This window comes from Equus asinus, chromosome 7 (assembly GCF_041296235.1).
Source record: "Equus asinus isolate D_3611 breed Donkey chromosome 7, EquAss-T2T_v2, whole genome shotgun sequence".
NCBI lineage: Eukaryota > Metazoa > Chordata > Mammalia > Perissodactyla > Equidae > Equus > Equus asinus.
This window is the reverse complement of record NC_091796.1, coordinates 86,303,632-86,324,099: the sequence shown is the minus strand read 5'-3', so window position 1 is coordinate 86,324,099 and position 20,468 is coordinate 86,303,632. Positions and strand designations below refer to the sequence as shown.

General features: G+C 43.5%; 1 protein-coding gene across 21 annotated transcripts in view; it reads right to left on the bottom strand.

Annotated features, from left to right (window-relative positions):
• Positions 1–20,468, bottom strand: part of NRXN3 (neurexin 3) — a 1,439,541-nt gene that overhangs the window by 1,381,460 nt on the left and 37,613 nt on the right. For 18 of the 21 annotated variants that reach the window (XR_011504710.1, XR_011504711.1, XR_011504714.1 and 15 more), the window contains exon 3: positions 8,222–8,251. The exons of the other annotated variants lie outside the window; for them this stretch is intronic. Coding sequence is in view for 13 of the 18 variants with exons in the window: in XM_070514127.1 (XP_070370228.1) it covers positions 8,222–8,251 (30 nt within the window). In the remaining 5 variants the exon portion in view is untranslated. The remainder of the gene's footprint in view (positions 1–8,221; positions 8,252–20,468) is intronic. 21 annotated transcript variants of the gene reach the window in all.

Sequence of the window (20,468 nt, the reverse complement as noted above, 5' to 3'; positions counted from 1 at the left end):
AGAATGTCTTCAGTATCCAATGAAAATTTTCTAAACAAGAAAAGGAAAAAAAATACTTTTCATATTTCTAAAGCACCATTTTAAAGATGTCACTGTCAAAAGCAGAGTTGTTAAAATCAGGCAATTTTATGTTTTATGTTTAAAGTAAGTCTATTTTCCTCCTGCAGACTTTCAAACGTTAGAAGGAAAAAAACATGAGAAACGGGCTTCTTTAAAAAAACAAAGTGATTTTATTCATTGTCAAGAGGACAAACCAGTGGTGGATGAGAAACAGATGAGGCAAGAGATAGAAATGTAATCTTGCCCCTATTTTATCATAATTAGATATTTATAGAGCACAGATGAGTTTATTTTCATAATTAGTAGCTGGCATTGCATTTACTAGTTTGCATAAACAGTTGGCTATCAAAGCAGTAACTTATTTGCAGGGTTCTCAACTCCTAGCAGGGACAAGAGGGGGCTCAACTCCTCAAATCAGCTTTCTTAATGTTATTATCAACTAAACCCAATCTACATGAAGTCATGTTCAAGTTCACGTAGCTTGATTGTCTCTTTCCAGTTTGGCCAGTGTTGATTAGTCCAGCATTAGAAGGCCAATGAACAAATCTACATGGGAAAAAATATATACAAATAAATTGGAAATGGTCTCTAAATTCTGACAGATTAAAGTAAATCTTAGGGTCAACACTATCTAGTCCAGTAGATAAAGAGTTCTGTAGAGAAAAAGGAAAAAGGAATTAAGTGCCCCCGCCATCTTTACTATTTAAAAATCATGCCAGTTCTTGGCAATTGTTGAAGATGTCAGTTACTTCTCTTCTTGGTCATTCCCAGCATTCTCCATACCCTTCTCACACATGCCCACCCCACTCTACAAATCCAACTTCATCCAACTCACAGATCAGGCTCCCTGGCAGTAGCACCAAGAGTAGGAAGGATTCCTTATGCCCTGATCACTGCTGTAAGTAAAGAGAAATTCAATCAAGCATGTTGCCAGTAACTACCTCCCACTATTGACATTCAGCAAGAAATCTTGAAGGAATATTTTACTTCTCCTCTCTCCTCAAGCCAAAGGTTAAAAACCTGTGGCTCATGGGATGAATCTCTTGGCATCTGTGTGTGTATGTGAGTGTGTGTGTTTGCATACATAACATAGAGAGAGAGAAAGATGCCATAAGCTGACATTTCTATAAAATCTACTTCTGGCTTATCTAAAGGATCTGGTGACACTGGGCATGCATTCTTGTATGGCAGCAATCAGCTAGAGCAGAGTAGAGGCTACTGCCCTTGGCAAGATTTGTGTTCTCCAGTTTGCCACAGTCCCCACCACTCCCTATTGTTGATCTTACACTTGAATTTTCCTACTACAAGACCTGCTATTTGATGAAAGCTATCAAGTCTCTGTAGGCACTTGAGTCTGCAACACCTACTCCAAGTTCAGTTTCAAGGGAAAGTATTTGGTAATCTAACCCAGAATGCACAGTCCCCAAATCAACAAGAAAAAAGGGAAGGGAACCAAAACACTCTAAACACTTAAACGAAGGCTGTCAAAATCAAGTCAAAAACGCTGAGCACGGCTGGTTGCTGAAGAACTCCTTTGGTCAGCCGCTTCTAGGTAATGTCACATTTGCTTTTGACCCAATGTAGTCCAATGGCCTCCTGAATGTTGTGGTTATCCTTATACCCTAAGTAGCCCACTTGGTTTTGTAGATTTAACCTCACAATTCTTCCCACTAAGAGTTTACTGCTTCATCACTCAGCTTTAAAAGAATAACAAAATCTGAGGCATCCTTTGCTCTGACAAGCTTCTAAGAATAAATCCAAAGACCTTTCTCACTTTTATTCTGGTGTAATCTATGACCACTTCCCTTTCTCACTTGCGCACCTAGGGCCAAGAGAAGGCCAAGGTGAGGATGGAACTGGAGCCAGGGCATCCAGCCTCAATCCGTGATCCACTGCAGCTCCTTTGCTCAGTTAGTTGGGGTAATGAGGATGACGATAAAGGGTACAGGTTGGTGCACGACTCTGGACAAAATACTGAGCTAAGTCACAGTGTGGGTGACAGAAATGGCCAAGATACCACATTTGCCCTTTAAGGAGAGAGGTGACTGAAACACACGAGTAAATCTGATTCAAGGCAGTTTGGCACAGGTACTTTACAAGAGAAGCACAGTCTGGCAGACCCAGGAGGCTTGGGACTCAAAGGACAAAAAGGGGAAGAAGAGTGATCCAAGGGCATTCAAGAAAGAGGGTAGAGCTGGAGCAAAAGCCTGAAGGCAGAAATCCATAATGTGGATTCAGGGATGGAGAGTTCTTGACCCTTGGAGACACAGAGGCTGTCATGGGTGAGAGTGGGGAGTGGGCCACAGTACTGTAGAAAATAAATCCGAGAAGGCACATTGACATTATACGATGAGAATCCATCGAAAGCTTTTGAACAGATAAGCTACACGATCTGATTTAATTTTAATTTTGCTTTATTTTCACTTTTAGGAAGATGACTGACAGCAGGATAAGAAGGATTAGGGATTTAGAGTCCCTTCCACGTGCCACCTGCTTTCCTAGACACATCTGGACATTAACAAATAAATATGTTTGTCTTCAACATTCTTGCAGTCTAGTAGAGGAAAGTGGCCCAATTCCCAAATACCTTTAATATAAAATATCAGAGAGATACAGGGAAGAAGAGCTCATCTCTGAATGGAACATTCAAGAATAGCATCAACTAGGAAATGAAATCTATGTATGATTTCAGTGAGGAGGAGCTATCATAGAGGACAGAAACAGAATAAGTAAAGCTAGGAGACAAGGAAAGGTCCGGTAAGGTTATCTGGTATTCTATTTGGCTGCAATTTTGCTTCTAAGATTAACAGGGGAGAAGGTTAAAGTAAACAGGGTCACATTAGGGACAGCTTTGAAAGCGAGATAGCTAATCCTGCGCTCCATTTGGTGGACAGAAGAACTTAAGCAGTTCTCAGTTACTGGACAGGCTGGAAGAGAACAGAGGCAGGGAGACCAATTAGGCTGTGGCAATTATCTAATAAGGGCTAACTGGGAACTGAACTAGGGTGCTGACAGCAGAGATGCAGGAGGCATGCGGAGGAGAATCTCAACAAGCTCTCTCAACTGTTCACCTGGGAATAGAAAAGTTCAGGAAGAAGGATAGAAAGCAATGCCGGGTTTCAAGCCCAGATGATGAGGAGGATGGGGGCACCATTAACAAAAATAGGGATGTTACAAAGGGAAGCTGGTTTGTAGCCAGATGGTGTGAAGGTTGACTTGGACATACTGAGATGACAGTACTGGGAACATTTAAATGGACACATGTTACAGAGAATGCAAAGTGGCGGGCTGAAACTTGAGACTGGTCAGTGCCAGGAACCTGAAGGTCATTCTTGGATATCCAAGAAAGGCAATATAAAGTCGTGGTTGGGTGCTCAGATTCTGGGTTTCATTTCCACTTAGTAGCCATCTGACAAGTTATGTAACTCTGAGCCTTGTTCTACGCATCCATAAAGCAAGGATAACGCCATCACCCACCTCATAAAATAGTTGTGAGGATTAAGTGTGATAAGGTGGATAAAGCATGTGGCAGAATGGCTGGCCCATAGAAAGCCCTCAACCAGTGTTAGCAGCAGTGGCCAGAGAGAGAAAGTAAGATACCCATGTGCAAAACCTAAAACCATCTGTCTTATGGGATGTTTTAGGAGACTGGGGAAAGAAAAGGAGGAAGTTGGTGGGGGGGTGGGGGAGGAAGGGAGGAAGATAGACTGACTCTAATGTATTCTCATGGAAGCTGGTAGGAGGAAGGACAGGTGCCACAGTACCATAAGTTTCAGAAAGGTAGAGTCCTGGTGTCTTTGCCTATGAGGAGATTGCAGGGCAGCCTCTGGTTGACTAGAGTAAGTACAGAAGTGGAGGGGGCAGCCAGACACACCCTTTCCATCATCATTCCTCCTCCTCTTCCCCTTCTCCCACCTCCTTGCAAAGGTACCAAGCCCATAATAGGGTAAGGGCTCCCAGATGACAGAATTCAGAGAATAAACCCACCTGTCATTAGCATAAAAGGAACAGGCAATCAACCATCCCCAAAGTGGAAAGGACCGAACTGCTTCTAACAGTTCCAACTGGATTTTTTAAAAATCCAGAAAAGCATGAAACTCAAACGAGAGATGGCCAGTTCACAGACTAGTCATCAAATCAGGATTTGCAATAACTTGTCAGCCCCTTCTTTCTTCAACATCCTCAAGCCAGAATTCATATTTCCTACTCCTGTTATTTGCCAATTTTTGCAGGAAGGAGCAGCACACAGCTTCACAGAGATAGGGCCTGGAGAGTTAGGAGGGGAGAGGGGAGAAGTGGATGCAGATGCATATTTATAATTTATCAGTTAACCTCTCCCTTCACTCCTGAACAGCTAATCCCAATTTGAGCTGGTGAGGCAGGTTCTCCAGGCTTGGGTCTCTGACAGCTTCGATTAGGAATGGAGGAGCGAGTTGTGCTACCAAAGGTGTGAAGCACTGAAAGGCACGTCAGACCACTGGAGCAAGCCCGCTTGCCCTGCGCCTCTCCTTTTCCCTGCCTACCTGGAAAAAGGTTGACTTTGTAAGTTAAAATCCAGTGGTATCTCTTTCTCCACTTTCTCCTTACGATGTAATACATTATCATTCCTTTGTTCTTCCACACCTGCAGTCCTACCGTTCTTAGCCCATCACCCCCAGTCAGAAAATCTCCACTCCAAAGCAACAGGAAATATCACACAGAAGATAAAAGAGCAATAATTAAATATCCCCCAAATTTCACATTAAATAAAATTTCAAGCAATTCACCAACCCTCTCCCCTTTCTCAACTCTCATCCTTCCCTCACAAATATTATCCCCGAATTCAGTCAGTTTCAAGTAACACAAACAACAGCACATCATTTCACAAACCCCACGTTCCCTCAATACATTTCTTGGGAGGGGATCTTAGAATACCCTGTCTTTGAGTAAAACATACTTTCCCCACACTGCATAATCATTTTCGGAGTCCCCCGTTCCTTCTAGAAACAGCACACCATAATGGATAAGGCTCATCCTGGATTTAGATGCAGGCATACCAAGTTGGAAAGATCCCCAACCACTGAACATGAAGTGTATTGAAGGGAAACGAGAGCACTGGCTTTTTATTTATGTATTTTTAGTTGTTGTAAAAAGCACTAAGTTATAATCTGGACTATATTCATCAGAATCAACAATTCCCCTTGGATACACGAACATTCAGAAGGCAGATTGATAGTTACAACCATAAAAATAAAATGATCTCTACCTTTACTTCTACCTACAGAAATGAAGTGGAAGGTCCAATTAAGTAGAGGAAGCATGGTGTCCACCATGGAGGCGGCGAGAGAGAGACAAAGAGAGAGAGAGCAGGGAGAATAAAACATCAGCACACTGCAGACACACAAAGAAATGTAACACACATAACAAAAACCCACAACAGTAACAGCAACAGCACTACAGCAGCTTGAGAAGGCAGCGCAAAACAAATGCACAATGTGAAGCTTAAGCCGTAAACAGGGTGCCCAGCAAGGCTGCTTCCATCCGTTTTGTGTTTAAGCTTTTTCCCATTCGTTTCTCCTCAGTCTCATCCTTAGAAACATGACCAAGTCTGCATGCAACAGCACTGCATAGCCACATGGATGTGAAATCGCACGCACTTAACCAATCTAAAATTGGTTAGGGAAAGTCTCAGAGAAGCTACGTTCTCTTGTTTTTTTTCCCAACATTAATATGAGTCACGAGGACCAAGAATGTAACATACATGTATAAGTGATACACACACAGCATACATAAGTATTTCCACACATTTTTATGGGCATCAAAAACAACTTCTGGAGATTCAGTGGAAACCAGACAGAAATCTCTTTCTTTCATGTTGAAGGAATAAGGTGAATTGGTGGGAAGTAGAGTTGGTTTTGTAAGGAATCATCACAAAGGGCAAGAATGGACAAGGGGGTGGGAAATGGGAAAGAATGAGAGGAAGCAGAATGCAGTCAAAGGACCTTCTTAAAAAAAGATTAAACTGCAAGTTGCAACTTAAAACCTTAGTGACACGGACCACCCGGAAGAATTCTGCATCCTTTCTTGAAAACCTCTCCAAAGAGGAATTCACAATATCTGTCTGTCATTATTTCATTGCCTAAAGACTCTTTTTCTAGAAGATACCCAACTTACGCCCAGGGCAAGTGTACATGGGTGTGTCTGAATTCTCCACTCACGTACACATCAATGCTGGGTGCCCAAGAGAAGTTGAGCAGGGGGTGAAAAAGTGGGTAAGGTATACAATACAAGTTCTCCAAATGCTTTTATACCAATGTTGGGATTTAGCCCTCCAAAATACCTGTGCTGCATCAGTGAGTCTGAAATAAGCCAAAACAAGAGTAAAGTCCCCACCAGCCCAGCCCATCTGCCTGGACTCTACCCTATGACATCAGCCACATGAAGCACTCAGACCTCCAAGCCACTGTAATAGCTGGGAGGACTCCTCAAGGGCAGCTGGGGGAATAAGGCAAAAGAATGGAGAAGGGGTCTTTTTATCAGGACTCTGAGGGCCTGCCTTTTCTGGTGTAACTTGTATCAAAGTTGGGCCATCAAATTCCAGCAATTCATAGAGCTCAGGTCCTCCTAATTCATGGAGATGTGCTTAACTCTCTCAAACTACCTGGACACTGGGTCAACATCTAGTGCATCCCCTACTCATATCCACTTCATAGTTACCCACTGCTGGCAGATAACTTCCCTCTCTCGCCTACAAGAATAGAGTGGCTTCATCCCAGCCTCTTCTGGAACCTCATCTAACAGTGGAGAACACAGCTGACCTCCTCCCTTCAGCTCTGTTCTTTGATATCTGCTCTACACCAGACCATGTCTTCATTGAAATGTCCAGAGACCACATCGTGGACCTTGGCTCAAGTCTGGATGATACACTTCTATTGGAAACGTGTGCTTCCTCCTTACCCTGCCTTATCAAGTCAGGATGTCCTCAAGTGCTCAGCTCTCGGGCTATGTGGACACCATAAACAAACTTCTCTCAGCCTGGGTGGCTCCTAGATCTGATCATACTCCCTTTTATGGCAACCCTGATGGATCCAATGAAAGGGAGTAGAGAACAGGGAGTGGCCCTTCAGTGCTGCCCCACACTCCTCAAAAGATCAAGAAAAAAAGAGAACATGGAAGTACCCTGCATTCCCGTTTTTTTTTTTTTTTTGGTCCTGCAAAAGAGGCACTGAGTCCCATGTATATTTTGAAAGGAAACAGACAAGAGAAATTAAAGTACAGCCTTTCAGTGTCAAGGCAAGGCAGGTAGGTCAATCTTGCAATCATCCCAAGGCTCAGAAGAAACACAATAGTCGCAATTGAACAGTGAAGGGAAAGACAATTTTAAGTAGGCTTAGTTGTCGAATCCTGATTTAGGCTGATAATGTGGAAAATTTTTATTTAGGAGAAAAAGGCTTCATTCACAGCCCACCCTGTGCTTAGCCGAGCTGAATTTCCTGCACAGTTCATTCTCTGCATATTTGAATATTTTAGGTTGCAGATGCTGAATTTACAGATCTTTATATGCAGTTTTCTTCAGGGTGTATAATGAGTTAGAATCCTGCCATGAGGATATTAGCATGTACTTTAGGTGGTTTTTGCTTTTATACAAAACTGGAAACAGTCAAACCCCCGAGGACTTCCTTTGACCATGAGGGGCTGAAAATCATTAAAATGGGCAGTGGGATGGAGGGGAAGACAAAAAGCAAACCTTTACTAAGAATGAAATTCAGAGAGAAGCCCAGCTCCCCTCCCCAAGCCCGGGGCCCCAGCGTGGGGCCTGGGGAGGAGCAGGAGGGAGTTAACCGCTCTGTTGCTCTGAAATTAGCTTCATTCACCCCCATTATCGCTGCCGTCATGCCTTGTTTCATGCTTCCCTCTCCAAGGCAGCCCGGCAGGGCCAGCGCCCAAGATGACAAATGGTGGTGCAGAATGGAGAAGCCAAGGGGATGGTGGGGGCGGGAAACCAGGATGCACGGGGAAAGGTGCCCCCCACCACAGGGTGGACCTGCTGCCCGTCTGGCCCACAGCAGGAGGGACAGGCAGCAAATGGCCTGCCAGTGATGATGACGCTCTGAGCGACCAGCCAGAGGCACGAAGGCAAGCAATTTGGGCAGCTGCAGCGCCACGAGCACAAAGCACCTACCTTGTTCACTCATCATGAGGTGGGAGAGGCCTTGAGGAAGGAAAAGAGGGGAGAAGGGGAGGAGGAGGGGGAAGGGAAAGGGAAAAAGAAAGAAGACAAAGTTAAAATTCCACATGCAATGCAATTTTCTCTTAATTCTTGAGTGGAAGGAGGGGTAGAGGGTCATATATACACACTCAAGAGCATGCAACTAGCACTGACACGCCAGCCTTCCTGCCACAGGGCAGAAAGGCTGGCTCTCTGGTGCAAGGACAGTCTTGTTTGCTGAACTGCCATGGGCCTCATCATGAAAACTCTCCTTTTACCATTGTTCTATACAAGAGGTAGGATTTGAGATAAATCTATTAAAGAGTAGGTCCCTTGGGAAAGAGAATCAAGATGCTAGGTAAAGTAGTTTTCTTTCTTTTAAATTATTTTTAATAGTAATACATGGTCACTGTGGAAACTTTAGAAAACTCAGGAAAAAAAATCAGGTGTAATCCCAGAGATTACCATCCAACTTTTTTTTCTAGATACAGTATTCTTTTCTACAAAAGCTGAATGGTACTGAACACACCAAATGAGTTTCTGCTTGCAAGAGTTGCTTCGACAACCTGAAACGACATCCTGTATCACCCTCCTCTTAGCCCAGTGACCACCATACCCCTTCCCTCCATTGCTTCTCCACCACCATCTTTTCCCAGAAAGTCCCTCAGCCTTGATCAGGGCGGTCTAGCCCAGCACTGAATGGGTTAAAGAAGGTACACAATGTCCCAATAAATGAATACACAACCTCTGGCTATGTTCTTATGGAAGTCAAACAAGGCTATTAAGAGCTCATTACTTCAAGGGAATCATAAGCCCTGATAAATCTATTAAAAGATTTCCAATCAGTAACCAATGGCACCCATTATTTGCTCTTCCATTGCTTTTATTATTATTGGAGATAGTTGACAAAATCCAGATCACTCCAGAGAACCTTTACCTGGAGTGAAATTCAGGGATATAGGAGATTAATAAAGGAGAAAAATCTCCAAAGTATGGAAATTTCTAAATGCTTTTAGAGATTACTAGAGATTTGCAAAGTAATCAGAGGCAAAATATGGGTCAAGAAACTCTCTTTTGAAAGATCAATGATATATTAAATACATAGATACATGTGCCATAAATGTCAAGGAGTCTATTCTTTAAATGAATTTCATTAAACTATAATCATATTTTAAATGCACATTTCTGGCATTCATTTCCCGAGGCCTCAGATTAATACTCATGGAGGAATGGAATCATGCCAAAGCAAGTCATTCTCATGATTTGTTTTGTTTAAAAAAAATTAATTTTTGGTCTTTTTTTGGAGAGGATAGTAGGTAGAAAGAACAAATGGCCCTAGATTTGGCTAAGAGAAACCTCTGCAGAAGTGTCTATTCCTAAAATGCCTGATGTTTCTTGACCAAGCCACAGCCTTCAGCATCCAGAACAAGAGCACTAAGGGGGTGGGAGGGGGGTGTGGAGCAGGCAGGTGGGGTATGTGGAAAGGGGAACAGGAACAGAACAGGTGTGTGAATTCAGAAGGCGACTATTCACAGGAGGGTTGTCAGCATTAATAAATGAGAATAAGGAAGATCCAAGGAAATACTTGAGTGAAATAGGGGGTTAAAAATGAAAGGACAATAACACTGTATTGTATACTTGAAACTTGCTAAAAGAGTAGATCTTAAATGTTCTCACCACAAAAAAGAAATGGTAATTATGTGACAGGTTGGAGGTGTTAGCTAATGTTATGGTGGTAATCATTTTGCAATACACAAATGTATGAAATCAACACGATGACAATGTTATATGTCAATTATAGCTCAGTAAAGCTGGGAGAAAAAAATTTAAAATTTTTTTAAATTTAAAAATGAAAGGAGAAACATTTTACAGCTGTGATTAAAGATGTTTGGTAGCTAGGAGAAGGAGTGAGGAGAAAAGAAGTGAAATAATCTTTATTTGACCCAAATATATATTTCAAAAATTTACCAAATGAAGAGTAAATGAGATACTTGCTAGTCAGAGGGTATTCAGAGCCCTGGAGAAGCCCTTTAAAGGTGTGCCCCATCTCCTTGCTACGTGTGTTTCTTCAAAGCAGTGTTTCCAAAGTGTATTTCACTGACCACCTGGGGATGCTTATTAATAATGAAGATCCTGAGCCCCACCCCAGACCTGATGAATTAGAATCTTGGGGAGGAGTTGGCGGAAAGATCTGAATCTTAAACAAGTTGCCCAACTGATTCCATGCTCACTCGAACTTGAGAGCTACCCCTTCAGAGCGGCATATAAATCAAATTTTGGTAAATTAAATAGTATGATAAATGCACCAAGAGGAATTGGATGTTTAACGGAACCCTGCAGTGGATCCTTTTGTAAAAGGAAGAATCCTTTTAAAATGCAAATAACCCACCACCTGTGTTTTTAAAATTCAAATATGTACTTATCAGGTTTTATTAAGCTACATATGTAGTTGCAGTATTGCAACACGAATAAAATGTTCATATTCTTCAGTTTATAAAAATCTTAAATAGAAACATTAGGCCAAGAATGCGGATCTGGGATCCTGATGTCAGAATTTCGGTTTTACAGGCAATGAAGCAAAGTGGACATGAATAAGGGTACCAGGAAAGTAACCATAACATGGTTTGAGTTTGTTTTGCTTTTTGAGCAGGGTGTTTTATCCCACTTTCCAGAGGTTTTACATCAGTGTCATCTCTGGAACAAACTTATCCTTAAAGCTGGCAGAGTTAAGAACTGGAAACCAAGAATTCCAGAGTGTCCAGGGCTATTCTGAAATTCTATTCCTTCCCCCTCCCGTCCCAAAACACTCCTACTTGCTGCTAAAAATGTCATGCTCCCCCCCCCACCCACAGAGTGAGTGGAAGAACCAACAATCAATCAAGCAAATGATTGAAGTACCTACAATATGCAAACACTGGAAAAGGTAGTGGAGATACAAACAAGTATGGTAGATGGCCACGGTACGGTAGAATCTGAGAAAGTGTGCATGTGTCTATATTCACACAAACGTGCATGTGATATATATACTGGCACCTGGCAGTGGAGGGGTTAAGATCAAGGACTTCAGAGCCCGATTTGACTCCTACTTTTGTTACTTTCTGGCTTGTAACCCAGTAAAGTTGCTAAGCATCTCTGTGCCTTGATTTATGTATCTGTAAAATTTAGATAATAATGCCAAATTCATAGGTTGTTTTGAGGATTACATAAATGAATATATGTAAAGCTGTGCCTGCACATGGTAAGGGCTATATAAGGGTTATTGTTGTTATTTTTATTATGTTATAAAAATATACTAATGTGTGAGGCCACACCTAGCACAGTGCCTAACACAGAGTAGGTGTTCAGTACGTGTTTGATGAGTGAATGAGCAATCAATGAGTGGGTAATTGCTAAGTGTCAAAGCATGAATTCAGACAATAAGGACAGTAGGACTGTGAGGAGGGGGCTGGGTGCACAGAAAAGGTTTCTGGAGAAAAGTGGGTTTTGAAATAGGCCTTGAAAGATGGTTTAGGATTTAGACAGATGTAGGACATTCCAAGTAACACCACCAGCTCCGCAGACCACAAAGTGCATTTGTAAGGCCTTTCCCGTTCAACTTTCCAGAAGCACCTAGGACACTGCCAGGCATGTGGTAGGTTTGTAATACCTGCTATACAAATAATACACATATAAATAGTTGGTACAAGGAAGAAGTGCAAGGTGATCTTAAGGCTCAGAGTATGGAACTACTGTATGAAGACATTGAGCTTCAAGGCTAAGGAAAATGGACTTGCTTGACCTTGCAGCTGATGGGAGACATTGAGGGTTCATGGGCAGGAAAATGACCCAGGGGAAATGATGCTGAGGAAGATTGTTTTGGCGATGGTGTGGACAGGATGGATTAGAGGGAAAAGAGATGGAGGCAGAAAGATCAGTCATAAGCAAAAGGCCTAAATAAGTATCATGGGAGAGGGAAGGAAAAGGGAAAAAGAGGATTCATCAGGCTTTGGGTGACTGATGAGATGCTTCAGGAAGGGAAGGGATGGGAGACTGAGTGAAGCATGGTCAGAAATAGGAAGGCGGGATGGGGTTGGGAGATGGATTTGGAGTGAGGGCAATAATGAGTTCTGTTTTAGGCATGATGAGTTGAATAAACAGAAGAACCACTCAAGCAAAAATGTCTAGGGTGCATTTAACAATGTAGGACTAAGGTCTGTGAGAAAGTTAGGGCAAATGTTAGGGTGTGTCCCCTCCTTTTCACAGAAGAGAGGGTCTGTGCCTGTGTACATAAATGAATCTTCAAAGAAAAAGGGGCTGGAACACTAAGTTTTAACCTGGGAGAGATGGGGGATATTAAGATATCCTGGAGGTTCATTTTTTTTTTTTGCACATTCAACATTAAAATAAAATTCTACATTCAAAAAGGAAAAAGGAACTATATGGCTTTCCGATATAGATACAGAATATACTCCTCAAAAAATCTTAACTGAGAAGGATATAATTAGTAAGGAAGGAAAAGGAATCTATGTTGGGTGTGTGTTATGCATGTGGTTGATAAGGAAGGGGGAAAAATGACGATCATCTTTCTTATCAACCTCAGAAGTGGAGGGGCAGCAGCAGCCCCCCAGGCCACACAGCCGGCCCTGGGACGAGCACCCGGCTGGGTTTGGAGTTTGGCATTTATTCTGGGCCTGATGTTCATGGGAAGATGAAAGACAAGACATGGGCTGGAAAAGGGGGGCTCAAGGAAGCAAGGGAGACCACATCTTTCCAAAACAATCTCACCACGGGCTCTGGATTTGAATACATCCTCAACTAAGACTCAAAAGCCAGCTCCATAAATGTTAACCTACTTGTGGGTAGGGAACAGGAGGTGGACTTAGATGAGGCTTTGATAGGCATGATATTGGGAATTGCCAACACAGAATGCTTATGGAGCCACAATGCCTGTTTAAAAACAACTACAAAAAACCAGAAAGCAACTGAAAAGTCTACTATCTAGATGTCACACCTTGACAAAGTGCTATCCTAGCTAGATCCAGGGACACTTCTGGATCCCAAGAAGATGTCTGCTATTTTTGACCCTTCCCCTCATTCTTTCTAGTGCTCCAGTCTGCCCTTCTTTACCCGTCTGTCTGTGACACACAGGTTCTTAGGGCACATACAAGAATAAGAGGAGAAAAAGATTGCCAGTAGGTAAGACATGCAAAGTTGAAATTGCCTTAGAACAGACTGCAAATCATATGTAAATTACATGCAAAATATATGTATGGCCCTCTAAACTATGTTACGCCCTTCAGGAAAATCCCCATGGAGATAGCTGCTTTTGCAGCTCCAGTGAATGGAAACGGCTATGAAAGCAAAGTCATTTGTAAGCGGCTGTGGGCATCATGAAGCCTGTCACAAGAATGACTAATATAGAGAATAGAAGCCATTTACTGAAACAGGCAAGAGGAAGATGCAATGTTCAGGAACCAGGCCAGAAGTTGAAGACCTCCATCATTTAAGCTAATGCTGTCTCCCCCTCAAACCTATAATATCCCACCCATCTCAGATGGTTTTCAATGCATCTTTCCTTCCTTCCCTCTGGCTGGGTAATGGGGGAAAGTATTTCAGGGGAGGAAGGAAGTCATTCTTGGAAAAAAAAAAAAAAGATTCAGGAAAAAAAAAAAGTAAGTTATCTCTGCCAAGACTTTTCTTTCATTCACTTCCAGAGTAACTTTTATCCCAGTGTAAAATCCACATATATCATCTCGTTTTCCATGCCGAAGTAGAGAAATTAAATGTCACTAATTGCTGCAAGTGCCAAGTGCCAACGTTGAATTCTTATGAAGCCAGGAGGACTTTTTTAAAAGAGTAATTATATAAAATCAGGAGGTAATGGAGACATTCACCTGATGTTTCTGGAGAAACTAGGGAAATAGTGAAAGTGATGGGGGTGGGGCCTGATGAAGAGAGAAGCCACAAGTGACCACATCTGTAGGGTGACCAGGAATTTGGAAAAGAGAGAAAAGGAAAGAAGAAATACACATCTTAACATTTTAAGCACTTAGAGAGGAAATTCAGTTCACTGGGTAAAAAGACAGAATTATAACAGTAGCTAACATTGGTTGACTGTTTACCATAGACAAGGCCTGGCTGTGTGTCGTCTCATTCAATGCAACCCTATGGGAAAGGCACTGCTATAATTTCAGTTTCCCAGGTAAGGAAACCAAGGCCCAGAGCCAAAATCGAACTACTTAGTAAGGAGTGAAGTGAGGGTTCTAAGCCAGCAGATGGACTATCCAGGCTGGGGTGGTAACCACGACACTAGCTACCCTGTCTAACTCGGTGCTGGAAGAGAAGGGAGAAGACATATCTTAGAGAATTCAGGGGCAGAAAATAGTGCCTAGACATTCATTCAACTTCATGTATGACCCTGGTCCAGCAGGATATAAGGAGAAGTGGGGGAGCTCTTTTAAATGGCCAACTTCTCCCTTCCCTCAATCCCCACCTCCAGATTCTACTAAAACATAAAGATTTTCCTATCCTAGGCCAATTCTTGGGATTATTAAGCCACTTCCCTCATTAAAATGCAAGTCTGAATGAAAGACACACTCAGGGTAACTCAGTCATTGACACTGTCCTGTGCATGAGATCATCAGGAAGCCAAGTAAGGATCTTTCTTCAAAGACAGGGTGGCACAGGGACATGGGAGGAAAGGCAGGACAGAGACGTGCAGTCGCAGGTTAAGGAAGTCTGCCACTGTGGGCAGGAGGGAGCACACAGGGGATGGGGTGGGAGAGGGGAGCAGAATTCTTATAGGCAGAGGTGGGGTCTGAAGAAAACCTCCACCTGCTCCCACAATTGTGCCTCAGACCAGCCGTTCCCTGGGCAGTTCCCTGATCTTCACTACAGACTTTAGTTTCCTTTTTCTACCAGGGGTTCACCACCGGCTCACAGCAGAGCCCAGGGATGCTCAGCATTTTGATCAATGACTCGGCTGAGAACATCCATGGCATACTGTCTGGATGTTGTGATGAACTAAAGCTGAAAGGAATAGCTAACTTGTTAGATGTCAGAATCTGGGTCACCATGTTCCATCCTCCACCACAAAGCCTTTTGTAGGATGTAACTGTACTAGCCCACTCACTTTTGCCTCTAGACCAACTTTGCTCCTACAGCCTGGTGGCTGGATTGATCAGGAGGGATTTCTTCCAATGTGTCACCATGAATCACCAACAGCTTCTGAATGGCATAACCACAGGGAAGAGAGAAGAATGTCTGCAGCACCTTCCCAGTTTGTTCCACCTCTGTAGAAGGAAAGGAGGGATGGGGTTTCCTCCTGCATGAATACCGAGGAAGGATGAGAGATGAAGGCAGTCATGCTTGTCACTATAAGGGTTAAAGGATCAGCAATTACGGCTTTCAGAGAAGACTCTTCCTGAAGAAGAGGAAACCTTTGCTCTCCAACTGTCATGAACTACTCTAAAATAGCTCTTCATTCTTGAGTGACACAAAGCTGGAAGGGACAGCTGATGTGCTAGATGAAAGAACTGTACCTTATTAGATTGCAGTGTACTGGATTTAAAAAATCCGTGACTCAATGGAACAAAGTCAAAGAATGGCTCCAAGTCTAAGTCAACCCATTACACAGCACAAGAAGGGGAGAGAAATGGCTTAGCAGCAGTGCACACAAAATAGTAAAGATTTTCAGTGACTTTAACTTAATACTATAGTTACTTAAAAAAAAAAAAAGTTAAGGTATTGGTGCCACCATTAATAGATGTAGGGAGTCCAGAAAAAGAGGAGCAATGGGACCACTCCATAATGAACTGGTTGGGACACGTCTATAATACTGTATGTGGTGTGGGCATCCTTCTTTGGAAAGGATGCAAAAAAATGTCTTTTTTCAGAAAACAATGACCTGGATAAAAGAACTTAAAACCCTTGAATGAGAATGCCCAAGGAAACTAGAAATGTTTTAGCCTTTAGAAAAGAAAATCCCTCAAGACGAAAGCTCTGCCTTCAAACACTGGCAGTGTCATTAGATCTATTCTGTGTGTCTCCAAGGGCCAGAAGCAATACAGGTGGTGAAAGCTTGTAGTGACTCAGGATAAGGAAGAGCTTGTGGACATTCAGTGCTGTTAGAATGGAGCGATGAGTCGCCTATCACTGTGGGGGTTCAAGTGAAGTCTAAATAAACCCTTATAGACCAGATTCAAAAATTAGGTGCACAGAGAGGCTTGACAACCTTTTGGGTCCTTTCCATCTCTGAAATGCTGATTCTAACAACAAAGTTTTATGAGCACCTACAATATGGCATGCAGTGGGGATGCAGGCATGGGTAAGTCTGTGTTCTGAAAAAAGAAGACACTCCCTGTCCTTCAAGAGCCCATGGTGGGTGGCCAATGAGGGTCACGTGGTGGACAATACACAGCTGACCACAGGTTTCCCCCGCTACCCGAAAGTTCACTTTACGCCACTTCACTTTTATAAAAGACCTGCCTTGGTACCTGTTTTTCACTAACCAAAAGAAATCAGAAGATGATTTTCGCTTTTATGAAAAAACGTGAGAAACGAAAATAGCGTTCAGTGCCTGTTTTGCAGTGAGCTGTTACAGAGGCAGCCCACACCCCCAGCAGTGAAAGTGGCACCACCAAGCTCCTTCCCCAGGAACTACACTCAGCATCAAGCTGCTATAGCTTTGAACTATGTCTGTGAGCATCTGTGCTTTATCTTGATTATTTTGGTAGATTATTCTTTGGGTCTGGGAATGCTCAAAATTTTTTCCCATATAAATTAACGGTAATTGCTTCTTCACTTTATGGCCATTTCGGCTTAGGAAACATTTTGTAGAAATGCTCTGCTTTTGGATAGCAGTGGAAACCTGCGTAGTTTATGACGATGATGGCTCTACCAGCCCCATGATGTAAGGTGCCAGGGAGCCCAGACAAGGGGGGATCATTCATCCCAACCTCCCACCCTTCCTTAAAGTATGTAGGGTATAAAGTAGTGGTTAATGCTGTAGCTTTCAAGTCCCTTCACCTTTCAGATTGCTTTCCTTTAAAAGAGTGGTTCTCAAACTTTGGCCACATCAGTATCATCTGGAGGACATGTCTTAATTTAATGAGCCTGGATCTCATTCATTAGCTCTCCAGGTGATTTTGATGCTTACCCGAGTTTGGGTTTGCAAACCACAGCTCTAAATGATCCAAAACCTGGATTTAAATCCAGTTTTACCTCCTACTAACTGTGGGATTTTGCGCAAGTTAAATTTCCTGCGCCTCTTTCCTGTAAAATAGCCCCCTCCCATTTCTAAAGTATCTCCTTGGAATCACTACGACAATTGTGAGCAACCACACATGGAAAGCACTCAGCACAGTTCATGGCACACAGGAAGGGCTCGAAAGCTTGCAGTCATTGCTGTCATTATTCAGGAGACTGGCGTATCCAGGCCCTCTCTCTGCCCTACCCCTATCTCTTGCCAACTCCTTTTCTCCAGTAAGCTGGCAGCACTAGCACACTGCCTGCCCAGGCATCCTGAGATGCCTCCCTCACCGTCAGCTCAGCTGCCCAACAAGGGGACCCACTGTCCTCAACTCTCGGCTGCCTTCCATCTCCTTACTCCTCATGAGGTCTAGCCCTGAAAACTGACTAGGTTAGCCCAGGTCCTTTCCAGACCTCCCCAGGCAGGTCTACGCACTGGGAGGGTCTCTGAATGCCATAAACAAGCTGCATGACGTTGTTGAGTTACCTGGACATTCTATGGCCTCAGTTTCCCCTCCTGTACAAGGAAGGAATTGGTGTAGGATACTTTCTCTTTGGTCTCACCAATGGCGTTTGGAGCAGCACACATCTTTGAATGCGACTCTCTCACACATTACAGCACACTTAGCATTTGTTGCCCCTTCCTCCTAAATGCCACCAGTGCCCCCTCATCTCTGGAGCAATAAATATACACCCCACAGATTTGGTGGGCTCATGGGTAGGGGGTGGTACTGTCCCACTGAGCCTGCAGGATCTCACTAATGATTTTCCCAACCTAATTCTGACCTTGCCCTCCAGAACTGAGAAACAAACTGGGGCCATAACCGCATCCCAGTCAGTCTGCCTCACCAAGACAGTAAAGCAGGCAATTTTAAAAGGCTCTAGAAAAAGGCACCAAGGCTCAGTGATCTGCTTCCTTGAGTTAGCCAAAGCTAGAGGCAGGCTGGGAAGTAGCTTCTAACTCACACGTACTCATGAAGAACAGCTATGGGAGCCAAGGGGGTCTTCCAGGCCCCAAACAAGCAATTGGCTGGAAGCTGAGCACTGTTAGCCCAGCTGAGGGCCCCGTTCCAGTCCACTGACACACAGCAGTGGTGGATTTCCCTGGAACCTGCATCCTGCCCTGAGCTGAGCCCAAGATGGGCACCCAATAAAGACTGGTTCCAATACCTTCTGTCTCAGGGTGAACCCCAATACAAAGCAGACTTTCCTTCAGAGGGGTTTGGGGTAAAACTAAGAGCTGAGTCCTAAGCACTATTTCTTCATTCAGCAAGTATTTATTCTGTGCCTACAACCTATTGGCAGTGTTCTATGCCTAGAGGATGCGGTAGTGAATGGGAGTGTACCTTTGTGGAATGCACATTCTGGTGGGACTCCCCCTGAGCCATCTCCAGGGCCAGACATACCAGGGTTTGCATCCTGCTCCACCACTTTTTACTGAGTTATCATCTCCGAGCCTCAGTTTGATCACGGGTGAAATGGGTCTAATAACAGAATCTACCTCCTGGGATGTCAAAAGAATTAAATGATGCATGTAATAACTTAGTATTTCAGTGCTTGGCTCAAAATACAAACTCAATAAATGTCAGGTGTTTTTCCTAATAAATAAGGGAGAAAAGCAAGTGGGCCTATTGCCCAAAAGAATGTGAAGGAAAAGACAAAATGTGTTATAGGCACTGCTGGAGCTAAGGGCTGTCCGTCTTTGGTAACGGAGGAGAAGGCATTTTCCTGATTGCTAGCCCACTAGGTATGTGAGTCAGATGGCCTAATCACAGAGCCTCAGAATGGAAGAAGCCTGAGATCATCCCAGTCAAACCCTTCACATTAAAGAAAAGAAGCCTGAGGCTCAGAGAGGTTATATGACTTACCCAAGGCCACACAGCTCTTGGGGAAAGTGGCAGAGCCAGAAGGAGGCAGAACAACAGAGCAGAAACCCCAGATCTACATTTAAGTCCTGATACCTACTGTTCCTGCTTCTGACCTTGGAGAAGGATAAAACGTCTTGGGGCCCTGGGTTCTTTGTCCATGAAGTGGTAGGCACCTGGCACACAGAGGGTCTTCTTTAAATATCAGTCCCTTTAACCCTTTTTACTGGGATTCCTCAGCCTTGCATGAGAGCAGTCGTGGCCAGGAACTAGGTGTGAGGGACCTCTTCATCGAAAGCATAAAGATCAGGACCAACGGGAGAGAATGTGTGACAGGGAGGGACTAGCAGCTGTGTTTAGAGGGGCCCTACTGCACAGCACTGGGAGCGTGCCTCTGAAGAGTTAGGGGGACCGAGACATAGGCCAAAGAGCGTTTCATTTGTTTTTAAACCTCTCTGAATCTAAGTGTCTTCATCTGTAAAATGGAAACGCATGTGGAAAGGATCAGATGAGACAACTTATAATAATAGCTAATTTATACATTGCTTATCCTGTGCCAGGCGCTGTGCTAAAGACTTGACATGCACGAGCTCATTAATCTTCACAGCAGCCCCAGGAGGTAGGTGCTTATTGTCCCCACTTTACAGATGAGGAAAGTAGAACCCACGAAGGGAAAGGAACTTGAACAGGTCATCCTGCTGGGATAGAGCCAGGGCTCCGAGTCTGTGCTCTAACCCGGGGCTGACGAACTTTTCCTGTAAAGGACCAGAGGGGAAATCCTTGGGGCTTTGCAGGCTCTGGAGTCTCTGTCACAGCTATTCTCCTCCGCCTTTGCAAAGCAGCCAAGGAAAATACAGAAACTCACGCGTGTGCCTGTGCTCCAGTAACACTGTATTTATGAATGCTGAAATCCAAATTTCACAAAATTTTTGCATCACAAATTATTCTTCTTTTGACTGCTTTCAACTATTTAAAAAAGGAAAAACCATTCTTAGCTCGCAGGCCATACAAAACCAGTTTGTGGAGCCCGACTGTGTCTTAAGCTGCCTTGCCTCTCGGTACGTGAACTTTTATATGGAAAGTGCCTAAACAGTGACCGGCATGGACTGTGAATGTTCATTTCCTTT